This window comes from Zonotrichia leucophrys, chromosome 27 (assembly GCF_028769735.1).
Source record: "Zonotrichia leucophrys gambelii isolate GWCS_2022_RI chromosome 27, RI_Zleu_2.0, whole genome shotgun sequence".
Taxonomy (NCBI): Eukaryota; Metazoa; Chordata; class Aves; order Passeriformes; family Passerellidae; genus Zonotrichia; species Zonotrichia leucophrys.
The window spans coordinates 171,591-183,963 of NC_088196.1; the positions used below are offsets into that span (position 1 = coordinate 171,591).

The 12,373-nt window shown below is 42.2% G+C and overlaps 1 protein-coding gene across 9 annotated transcripts in view; it reads right to left on the bottom strand.

The window, feature by feature from the left end:
• TLK2 (tousled like kinase 2) overlaps positions 1-12,373 on the bottom strand; it is a 42,997-nt gene that overhangs the window by 12,942 nt on the left and 17,682 nt on the right. For 7 of the 9 annotated variants that reach the window (XM_064733579.1, XM_064733577.1, XM_064733578.1 and 4 more), the window contains 6 exons: positions 11,754-11,921; positions 11,098-11,193; positions 8,243-8,335; positions 6,574-6,684; positions 5,292-5,428; positions 3,765-3,917 (listed from right to left, as the gene is read on the bottom strand). In XM_064733579.1, coding sequence (XP_064589649.1) covers positions 3,765-3,917; positions 5,292-5,428; positions 6,574-6,684; positions 8,243-8,335; positions 11,098-11,193; positions 11,754-11,921 — 758 coding nt within the window. The remainder of the gene's footprint in view (positions 1-3,764; positions 3,918-5,291; positions 5,429-6,573; positions 6,685-8,242; positions 8,336-11,097; positions 11,194-11,753; positions 11,922-12,373) is intronic. The other 2 variants (XM_064733584.1, XM_064733585.1) reach the window with 2 other exon arrangements.

Below are 12,373 nucleotides of genomic sequence, written 5' to 3' on the forward strand. Positions count from 1 at the left end.
TGAACAATCTAAAGTATGCACATTGCCAGTGGAAGTAACAACTCCACAGAGTAGATCAACAGCCAGCACAAAAATTTTTAGATAAACTCTGCAACCTATATTTTTTAATAATCAGTCTAAAGGAGAACAAAACCTTAAACCTCAACAATATCCATTAATTTCAAATTCAAGTTCCTAATAACATCTATATAGGCTACTGACTGACTTTTAAAGAAGACAGCTAAACCATAATCTAAATATAGAAAAGTGAAGCCCAAATATTCCACATCTTATTTTTCTGTGTAAAGTTCACTTTACTGACTCACTTTCAAATTTTTCTTTAAAATAAATGCTGGATAATTCAATCCAGCTATTCACTCTGAGACTAGAAGCACACCTGGCCACACAGCCAGTGAACAGAGCAATGACCCGAGATTCAGAACTTTCTCCTGTTTCAGGTTCTGTCAAGTGGCTTCCAGGGAAACCTTTGGAAATTTACTTTATCATATTTGCAACCTCACATGTAGTTAGGAGAAGCAATGGGATCAGAAAAATAATCCCTATTTTATTGATAGTAAATTATGTGCAAAATTTCTGCTCTAGGTGGGAGGTCAAAAGAAGTTTCATATTGTTTTCAACCTCTTTTCCATGCCAAGCATGCTACGTAGGACAGAGCAAAGCCTTACACTAAAAGAGTGACAGAGCCCATCACTAGTGAAATGCAATGACACACTTAAGTCTTTAAGACTAGAAAATTTATCACTATATTAACCATCTCATTACTACCAACAAGGAATTTGGTAAAAGCATCATATGTGAACACAAAGCTATGACATGGTTATCAATTGCATCTGTTCACTCTGTAAACAAGACCTGCATGTGACAGCATACAAATATCTTCTTCTAAACCTAAATTGAGTTCAAAGCATACCTCAGGAGGATTTCTGCAACACCAATTATGCTCTACACAGTACTTTCACACAAGGTTAGTGCAGGAGGCCTCCAGAGCATCAACAACCTCAACTTGAAAAAGGAGGGACTGAGTCCTATGGCTGTGCAGGGAGACCTCACTCAGTAAATTGAGAGGTGAGAGCATTCAGCTCATCCAGCGCTCATCTTGAAATGTCCCAACTTCCCTCTGTTGATAAGGCACAGAGTCCAGGTACTTGAAACAAGGCCTAAAGCAGTTGTTACCTGATAAATTTAATGAAAAACTCATAAGCCAATTTCCCTATGAAAGAATCTTGAGCAGAAGGAACTGCTTATTACAAATTAAAGATACATAAAAAACAAAGCCGGTACCAAAAATGGTCATGTCTCATTTCCTATAAAACTGCTGATGGCCCTGAGCTGGACTTAAGGATCCTTGGGAGTCCTCTCCAACTCAGGTTATTCTGTGATTCTATGATTCTAATTCACACACACAGCATGAATTTTATTTAGATTAGATAATCTAAAAGACCGTCCCAAGAGTTTAGGTCTTTGTGATTCTGTGATTCTTTGGTTGCTGTTGCTGTGCAAGGAATAAAGAGTAAACTGAATAAACCAGCAAAAAGGTTTGCACATGTTTGTGCACAAATAACAAACACCATCAGTCTACTCATTAGGGCAGATGTAACAAGCACCACCAGGCTAACAATGCCCAAAACAGCTGTTTGTCACAGCAACCATAACAAAAACCAAGGCGGGGTCTGAGACAAACCCGGCCCTGTTTCACAGAAACATGCTAGAAACACCCTACACCTACCTCTAGCACAGCTGAAGGCTGCCCTAATGAATCTCAACCAGCCCCAGCTCAATAACCTTCCTGAATGAAAACTGTTTTCTCATTCACAGGCTAGAAAACTCATTTTGGAAGAGATTGTGTTTAAATTTGCATCACAGGACCTTCTTCTCCTTTTTAAGACACAGCAGCAACCATAAACCACAGAGGAACCAAAAACCAAAAAGGAACTTGGCTGTCTGCTTCTCATTCAACTTTTAGAAACATTTATATTTGAATTGCCTAAAAATCAGCCTCTGTAAGAGTTCCAAAAACCGAAGGGAAAAGCCTCCCTCCAGAGGTCATAAAATTTTGTTCCTGATACACCATGGTCCAACAAATGCACTCACTGGATAACTAATGATTAAGCAAGTAGTCAGTCAGTCCAGTTGCTACAGCTAACTTGCAAAACCACCACTGTTTTCACATAAGCTACAACACTCCACACGAACCATATCCATACCCTGGCAAGCAGTTTTTAATCAAGTACGTGACAAGAAGCTTTTCTAAACCACAAAAATATCACCCTAAAACATATCAGTGAAGAATGATAAACCAGTAAGAAACAGAGAAAAAGCCTTGGGAGCCCAAGAGGCTTCCTAGCAGTGCATGGTAAAGCTGGACTATGCCAAGGCAGGCTCACAGCACAAGCAGAAGCATCACAGACATGACCAGGATTCACCAGGAGCTGTGCTGCCATGTCTCCAGAATAAGCTATGCTACAGCTGCAACAGACTGCTGGAGAAAAAGAAGGCCACAAAAATGGGGAAAGCTCATCCTGCCCTTTGGAAGGGAAAGGTTACCACAGTGAATAGCAATATTTCAAAATATCCATGTACAGACATTCCATTTGCTCCTCCCAGCTCAAACCTGGCAATAAAAAGGATGACTTTAAAGTTTTATTTAGTTCTTTTCAGGGTCCCTTGGCTAGAATGACAGGGAAATGTCTCCAACCAACTTAGTTATTTGCAGAAACACACAGTGCTTTCCAACACAACCCCCTGATCTGCAGGCACCTGTATCCCACTCTGGGGTCACAGCCCTGGAGCTGAGGGCACCCTGACCATCACGATTCACACATTCTTGTGCCATCTCTGCTGAGACTGTGAAGGCAGTGGGAGCTTTTGCTCCACATGTCCTTTTAAAGATTAAGACCAAGAATTCAAAGGGCTTATGGAACTTTGAGGTCAAGTCAAGCCCAGGAGATTTAATAATGAAAAATGAAAAGTGTCAATGAGGGTTATGGTATTAGCCTACAGCAATAAAATTAAGTCTATAAAGGGAACTAGGAGAAGGCAGGGCTAAGTCTATGACTAAACGTATTTCCAAAAGCTTCTCAAAAAATAATGTTCTAAAGTTCTTTCAAGTCCCAGCCTTACTCTAGAAGACTATCAAGTCTTTTAGAGCATCAGTAACTTCAAAAGAGGCAGAGGAAAAAGAACCAAAAACAAAACATGAGAAGAGTAGCATTTCCACCATCTCCCTGAGTTGCCTATGTGTGAAGAACTGTTTCTGAGAACAGGCCAATGCTCAATGCACTGTCTCTATCAAGAGCATCTTACTGCTTCAGCATCCCAAATAAACTGTTTCAAAACTCTTAACTCAGAATTCTCCACAGTAAATATACAGAAGTTGAGGCTTCCAAATGTGTACAATTTTGTTTTCCTTAAAAAAAAGCACCATGTATACCCTGATACTGATATCAATTCTGAACATACAACACTAAAGTCAAGGTCCACTTTTCAAACCTGACCACAACAGAATACTGAAAAAATTACTGGACTCATAAAAAAATAAAGTTAAGCTCATACAAAGTCTGGACTCAGCAATGATCCTTATATTACTTCAATGAAAATTACTTAAAACTGGAGCAAGATGTTGCTGAATGCCAGGCTAATTCCACAACATTCATTCATGGAGTGAGGCCTGGAGGCAAGGGCAAGATTCCAATTCCCAGGAGATATTTTGTGCTCTAATCAAAGCATGTGGCTTTGCCATACACCAAGAAGGCCACAGAACCTACGTTTCATTTTCTGCTCCATTGGTCTTGCTCTTGCGCTGCTTCTGCTCGGTGCTCGCTGGCGGGGTCTGGCCCATCGCAGGTGGCTTTCTCTTTGCTAACATTTTTCGTTGTCTTTCTATTTCTTCCCGCTGGGAATTTATCCTTTCCTGTTGCCTGAAAAGCAGAGAGGAAAAAAAACATGACAGATAACTATGGGTGTGCACTTGGTTGTCCTTCAGCATCTGTTCTTACCAGATTGGACCCATGAATTTCAAATCAGTTGCGCTTGTAAGATTTATAACAAAATATTTTTGTACAGAAAAGGGAAATGTGCCAAATATGATGAGTCTGAGTTTTAAAGGTATTTTTGCGTGAAACAGGATTATTTTCCTGGCTCACAGAAATCTTCCAGTAAGTGAAAGGTTTAATTCATGCAGAGGACATCCAAAGGACTTGCTAACCCTATGGAAACCTAGGATCCATGGCAAGTCACTAACTTTCCACACACTTTTTCCTAAAAGCCTCTGTTCAAAATCTCAAAATTTTCCTGTTAAAACTATTGCTGAAGTCTGGCACTGTCTGAGAAAGTATCCTTACACTTCAAAAGTACAGTTAAGCTATCCTAAATTCTCTGGAATATAACCAACATCTTTCCTGATTTCACTAAGGAACTGTCTCTCCTCCAAGATGAAAAGACTATCTCAAACATTTTATAGTGACAAAAGCACTCTTGAAATTTCAAGTCTAAATGACCTAAGCATACCTACTTCCTTTTAAAAAGGGACTGAGACTGCAGGTAAGTATTCCAGAAGTATTTTTCCATGATTTCCATAAAAAAAGGAAGAATTATAAAGTCCTTAATCTGTGCCTAACAAGAGCTGCACCTCCCTATCAGACTACAGAGAAATGGTGTGATTTTAAAGGATCGCACATAACTCTCTAATGCAATTAATTTGCCAAGTCCTACTTAAAGGTCTAGGCCAGGTGGGAATTGACTGGATATTTCCATTAATATCCTGCATAAAGGGTCTCTGATCTTCATTTCCAGGTTTCTGCAGCCCCTTTGATCACTGTTACCAGAAGGCAAAACAAGTTAAATTGTATGGATTTTCTCTTTCAAGCTTCTACACTTTCTACTTAAGGGAAAAAAAAAAATAGTGCAAGCTAATTAGCCTTCTTTGACTAATATATGCAAGGATGCAAATCAAATTGACTGACTCACAATATATGCGAGATTTTGGTCCACCCCTCCACCCCAAGCGCTACACAGCCAGGTGGGTGCACCGAGGATTTCTGACAGGTAATAACAGCTGGCCCAGAGGCCAACTCAAACCATTTCACTCCAGTTCAAGTCTCTGGAAGTTTCAGTGGGAATGGATTTCTCACTTCAGCGTGAAAAAGTTCCCCATTGTCAGGAGTTCCTATCTGGTCCTTCCATGCATCAGTCACACCATTCTCACATTCTGACATGCAAGACATCACACACAACTGCTAGGGTTTTTTTCCATTGCTGCCTCTGAAGTTAAAGACAATCCTGTTTGTCCTCACTTGATGAGGTTCTGGAAGGCGTAGCCATCTGTCCACTGCTCGGTGAAGGATGCACCGTGCCGCACCGTGGTGAAGTGCCCCAGCCTCAATCGATCCTGCATGCTCTTATCCCGGCATGCCATCTTCTCCTGCTTTGACTGAAAGCAAAATAAAGCCATGTAAAAATACAAGCTATAAATGACTAGCTAAGGGCTGTGCTGCATTTTAAATAACCACCAATTCTTTCCACTTTCTATTATTTCAGTTCTGATTATCTGAAATCCAGCTGAGTATCACTGACCAAATTATTGCTGGTGCTTCACACTGGTCTGGCAAGCATTTGTTCACCTCCATCATGGCATTTCAGCCTCACTCTTCCCTCCTGATCACTGCCTGGGCAGCTCACCCATCCTATGACCAGCTGAGATCAGCCTGGCAGTAGGATTAAAATTGTCTTTTTGTATCAGTAGCCAAAACAGACTACAGGCCCAGTTCTCGCCAGGCCCTTATTCAGGAGATGAAGAAACAAAATGTACCTTGAATCACTATTAAGACTAAGATACAGTGATCAGCCAGCTCAGTCCTTGTCTTGTACATGTCCAGAAGTGACACAATCTTAGCTAGGTCACCACTCTGGAGAGGGGAGCCCTGCTCAGCCAAGAACAATCAACTCTGTGACAAAATCAATTCAAACAGACGGCATGTTCCAGCCAGCACCCGAGTAGTTTTGCCCATCCAGTACCCACAAACAATAGGTATAACTGGCCAACAGGTGAAAGAACAAACAAACCCTCACACTGTTTAACCATCAGGAAAGCTGGAAATCTTTCGATAATGAACCAGGCTGCATGTTGGTGAACCTGGCACTGTTCCCAGTGTGCTGTTTTCAGTGTTACACAAAGCAACAATCTCCAACTTTGCCATTTGAAAGGTCTAAATCGCCTGCCCATGTCCCAGAGCATATCTGCAATTCCACTGCACAATGGGACACTGCTCCCACATTCCCAGAGCTGCACAACATTGCTTTTCAAGTGTATGGCTTTCCAAATCAAGCAATGCCTGCTGCCTTTAGAGCTCTTTCATTTAAGCAAGAGATCACTCTGCCACTGTGGAAAGTGACCAAATCTGAACATTGTGAACCACTTCAGCCTTTGGATTACATTCCTGTTTGCAAAGAAGTAATTCAAGACAGAATTCCAGTTATCTTTTGTCACTGAAGCAACAGGAGCAGGTTTTTACTGCTAAGGAGCCAGAGATATTTTCAAGGACATGAACTGTGGCTGCAGAGATGTCCTCTGCTAACCTTTTCTATAAGAAGCTTCTTGCTCATCGTTACACATCGATTCAACCGCTCCTTGTACTTCTCCAGCATCTTTTGCTGCTCGTCTATCTGCCGTCTCAAATCACAGTTGGCCTAAAAGTGAACAGAGAACAAAGCCTGTGACTTCAAACCACTCAGAAGAGCCAAACTAAGCATCACATAGGAAGAGCCATGGGGATTGAAGTCAGCAAACCAGCAAGATAAAAGAACAGGTTTTGTTTAGCAAAACATCCAAGACAAACTCTAAAGTTTTTAACTCACTCACACCTTAACATTCCTCTAGAACAAGGAAGTTCTGTCATCCTGGTTTACACGTAAGGAATTAAAGTACAAAGAGATTGAAGACAAGCAGAAGTTTTTGGGCTTTTTTTTTTTGTTAAGCATTTAAGACCTTGCCACAGCTACAAAGTCTCAAAATAGCTTAATCATTGCTGGACTATCCTCCCACTTTAGCCACAATATTGGCAGAGTAAAAGGATGGTGAAACTCTGTATTTTCAGATAAATTCTTGTTTGAGTCACTTTCCATCACCCCTTCTACACAGACTGCTCCCAGTGGCAGCCGCTGGTTCACACCACCACAGCATGCAGCATGACTGTATGTGTAACCACTTTCATTAACAGAGTTAAATGTAACCATTTCCCTTCCAACTAATGGTCTTGTGAAAGCAAAAATAATAATTTTAAAAAACGGCAACTATTTCCTGCCTCATGGATTGTTTCCCACAAGCACACATGTGCCCCATGTCTCCAATGAGCTTGACTGAGCTCTTTCAGGTGCTGAGACCAGACATACACAAAGTCTTCCCTCTACTTCCTTTAATGTGCTTTCTAATGCTTTCCAACACTTTACAAGAGCTGCCTCTCCCAGCTGATGAAAGATAAGTCAATAAGAACTCCTCCATTAAAACAAGATCCTTGATTTCAAGGTATTTATCTTTTACTGAAGAATACTAATGGGTTAAGAGCTTTTTTATTTTGGTTTGGCCAAAGGATATTCTTATCTCTATACATGTCTCTGATTGTTCTCAGTGAGCATTTCAGAACACGGCTTCCCAGGCTACTGAGAGGCTAGTGAACATGCTGCCAAACAGAAGGCAGAGTCAGCTCCTCAGGACTTAGAAGAGGGGAATAACTGGGTGGAGGGAAAAGGAAAACACATCCCTGGAAGTGTTCAAAAAATGCAGATGTAGCACTTGAGGACATGGTTTTGTCAGAACATGGTTTTGTCAGAACATGGTGGTGGTACTACACTGATGGTTGGACTTGGTGATGATCTTCAAAGTCTTTTCCAACCTTAATGATTCCATGATTCTGTGAATTCTGCAGAGAAACCTGTTATGTTAACCAGCACAATACACAAGTGTGCAACAGATCAAAGGGAGAACAGCACTGCTGAGGACAAAAACCCCAGAGCTACAACAACTCTGCATTGTACAACCAGGTACTGCTTAGGTTCAATCAGGCCCAAACAGTGTCCACAGGCCAGACAATTATCCTGCTGGTAAGGGATCATTGGATTTGTTTTACCTTGCAAACGTTGGTTCTACACCTGGCATACAAGCCCCTGCTCTGCAGCCTGGCTGGCACAAGCATTCTAAGTATCATTAAATAGCAGCATTTAGAAAAGTTGTCCCACTTTAAATACTTACTCTTAATAAGTCATCTATCCTCCCCTCCTTCTTCTCCAAGTCAGAGTTCTTACTGTTTTCTAGTGCAGATATTTTTTCCATTGTGAGGTCAGACTGTAGGGAAAAATCACCATAAACCATGTTTAAGACAAATGGATAATGTTTCAAATAGTCAGCACTAAAGTCCCAGTGTAACCCCCTGCTGAGCCTCAGAAGAACTGATCCCCTGCATCCTGACATTCAGGGGAAGAATGGTCTCCATTATTCATTTTGTTGTTGCATGGTGGGCTCCTCCAGCACAGGAGGTGCAGTCAGCCAGCACAGAGCTCTGAAGTGCACAACCTGGTAACTCTCAACAGCCTAAAATATCCTCTGTGTCCTGTGAATTTTACATTTATAGCTGAGTTTTGCATACTCTTCGGTGGTCTCTACGTAGGAGAGCTTACACAGAAAAAAGGCTTAAGAAAAAAACCCACACGAAATCCCAGTCCTTAGGAGGACTATCAACTTTATGACCTTTCATGAGCACACGCAGCCACCAGCAGACAACGACAACACCTGCAGGCTCTAAAGTGGTCCTGACAGAAAACACAGGTATTCATCTTAAAATATTGTAACAGACTGACAACAAGAATATTGGGCACAAGCTTTTGTTTCTGATAAACTAAACCCACTGGGGACAGGAGCTTTATAGCTCTTCAGTGAAAACTATCTGGAAATTTTTAGATCCAAAACATCTCAAATACCTTCAGAGAAGCAGTGAAGTGAGAGTTATACCTAAGAACAGAAGACACACACTATATGCTTTGAATATTTCAGATTCAGCACTCCAATTAAAGGGTGGTGAAGGCAAAGGAGTCAGTATGTACCTGAACACAGAATCTAAAACAGTCAAGTCAACACAGAGGAAACTCTCCAGGATTGTACACACAGATTTCACAGTCGTGGTTGGCAGGCACCTATTCCATTTCTGAGAAGAGATTGCAGAGGCTTACCTGTGGAGATGTTATATAAATATTCTCCAAATTTCAACCCTGCCTGGAAGCCAACATCATGGAGTAAGAGACAAACCTGGCTCACTGTGGCTTCCCAACATATGCTCAAGTATGGAAAAGCTCAAACAGAGCTCCTGCCAACATGGCACATCAAGCAAGATGGTCTAAAATCCCAAGAGACAAAGAGGCAGCCTGGGCAGGTCACCTCACTCTGACTCAACTTGGTGCATGCTTCCTTGCCTGCAGGAAAGGCGTTGCCATGGGAGGCACCATGCAGGATATCTGTGGTGGCCAAACAGCAGAAAGTTTCTTTAGTAACTGACTGTTATTTCACCTAGGCAAGGGCAGGGACATACTTGTCCCATGTCAGATAGTCAGGATACATACCCTTACATGTGACTTCACCCCAAGCCACCTCAGAGCACTCAGGCCTTAGCACTAACTGAAAGCACTAAGGAAATCATGCTGATTTGTTTCTTGCACTACCCCAAGTGATTCAATCTGGGAATCATCGAAGTGTATCTATTTTTTAACTCTATCAACTCCTAACAGGCTTGGGAGGGAAAAACCAAGAATGTGTACAGGACCTCATCACACCCCCAAACATCTTCCCTGATTCTTTCCTGCACATATATGCCCCACCCAGACCTCTGGGGAATATCATGAAGCTGAACACTGGCAGAAAGCTTGTTCAGACAATGTCTTGCTAAGAGCACGGACCTTGTGAGTGTGTTAAGCACAGAAGAAAAAAAAAACTTTTTGTTTTTTTCCTCCAGGTGACACCACTATTTGACCACTGTTTTAAGCATGGGTCTTGGAACAGCAAAGATGGACATAATCTCCAGCAGGTTCTTGAGTTGTGGCATCATTCTCACACACAGACCTCTCCATGCACTGTCAGGAAACAGGGATCTTCCCAAACCAACATTTTAAGAATACAGACAACAAATGCGACCCTAGTAGCAAAATAGAGCCCAGACTTGAGCAAGTGAGTTCCCACAGAGGGGAGATGGCTGTCCTTGAACAGAGAACTTCTACCACCTGCAGGGTTAATGGAGAATGGACCTTCCCAGCAACAAAATAACCTCTGACAGAGACTGGTGTGAGGAAATGATAGTTTAAAAGGGGAAGACACAGAGAGATCTGAGATGAAAATCCAAAGACTAAAAGCAGGCTTGGAGAAGAGATAAACCAGGTGCATTGCAGATAAACCTGGGCACCCTGGTAAGCAACAGAAGATAACACAGCTAAAAGAATCTCAGTAATTTAAAAGGTACTAAAAAGGTTGCAGTGCAGTCAGAAGAGCTACTCCTCTTCTTAACTCCACATCAGTGAAGTTGCTGGGAAGCACTTTCAGGAATACACTTGACAGGACAACTATTCCATGAGTGGACTCTGCAGAGGTCAAAGAGCTGCCAGCAAGACTGTGGCGATCTGTACTGTAAGCACAGTGATGCACCCATGACTCAGTGCCTGAACAGAGACATTCACAACTATCACTCAGGTTTCCTTCTCACCTTCACTTCCCAAGAGAGGAAGAACATTGAGGATACAACAGAGCAGAAACAGATAGAGCTGAGGTGTTCCTCTCCCAAGCACAATCACACACAGCTGACAAACTGCCCACAGCACTGACACAGAAAAGCCTCAGTAGCAGATTGGACAAACTCCAGCAGCAGCAACAGAAAACCTTCTTTACAGGATGAGGAACAAAGCTCAGAGCAATTAACTCCATTCAGTAGTTACAGATGGAGTTGGGAATACTGGCTCTTCTCACTGGAAACATCATGCCCACTACCAGCAGCACCCTCTAGCACAGAAGACAAGCTGCGTCAAGCTTCAACCTCACATCCAAGAGCTATGTTGTCTAGTGAGCTATACCTGTGACTGTTTGTGCTGGATGGAAATCTGTTTTTGGGAGGTGCAGGAATGCTCAGTGTTCCCTGATCCGGTAGAAGATGGGCTGCCTTGCTGGGCCTGTAAAAGAAAGTTGTGTATTGTTACATGTCCCTCAGCATGACCACCAGTGCCTGTGCAGATACAATCATCTCCACACTGGAGCTGCAGTCCAGCCTGCACCACACTTTCATGCTCAGGTTTAAGGATGCTTTAGAGATACAGCTCAATAAAAGCAGAGTCAGTTTCTTCCAAGAAGCCTGGTCCAACCTGCTGAAGACAAAGCTTTCAAAAGCCTGATATAACTCACAGTAGCTGAGATTAAGCAAGGCTAATCCAAACACTTCTCGCAACAAGACTACACTTCAATCTTTTGCTTTTCTGCATCTATCACATTATCCCCTTGGATGACATCATTTTGATCTAGGCAAGATTTTGAGCTGTTAACTTAAAACTCGTGCCATTTTATTAAATAAGCAAAGCCTGGGACCTAGAACTCTTCACAAGGAAGATGAACTTACCAGAAGGTGACAGACTGGGGTCAGCAAAAATGAGGCTGGACTTGGGCAGAAAAGCTTCAAATTCCCCATCCCTTAACTAGACACATGCCTTAGGATTCAAATCTTTTCAGAGCTGCTCACCGAGACAAAAGTAAAACAGAGGCCACCTCCCCTCTGTGCCAGCTGCTCATTCTCTAGCCGCTGCTTCGCCAGCATCACCGACATCAGCGTTGGCAGAGCAGAGTGTTCCTCCTGCGGCTCCTTGGCTGCGCTGCCGTCTACCCCATACAGCGGCTGCTCCATTCGCCGCTGCAACACAGTCAAAAAACACACAATGAACTACTTTTTTTTTTTTTTTTTTAAATCAAAAGAAGTGATTCTCTGACTCTGCCAAAACTGTTGTCAGCGAAGCAGCAGCTCAGGAATGAGCAGGCAGCATGGTGAGGATCTGATAGCTCTCACAGGACTCCTGCAGTCATTGATCCAATGGCAGACAGCAACAAGGAAATGAAGTTAACAATTGAAAAAAACCCTAACAAATGAACACACAGGACAGACTTCCTTGTCAGTTAACACATCCTCCTCCTTTGCAAATACATGTGCTTCAGAGTCAATGAAGCAAAATAGATTGCAGGTCAAAAAATCTACTTTGGGATTGCAGTCAATGCATTCACAATTATAATTTTTTATGTTTCTTAAGGACTCATTTTCAAACAGCCAATTTCATGATACGTTGCTATTCTGGCAAAGTAAACTGAGTC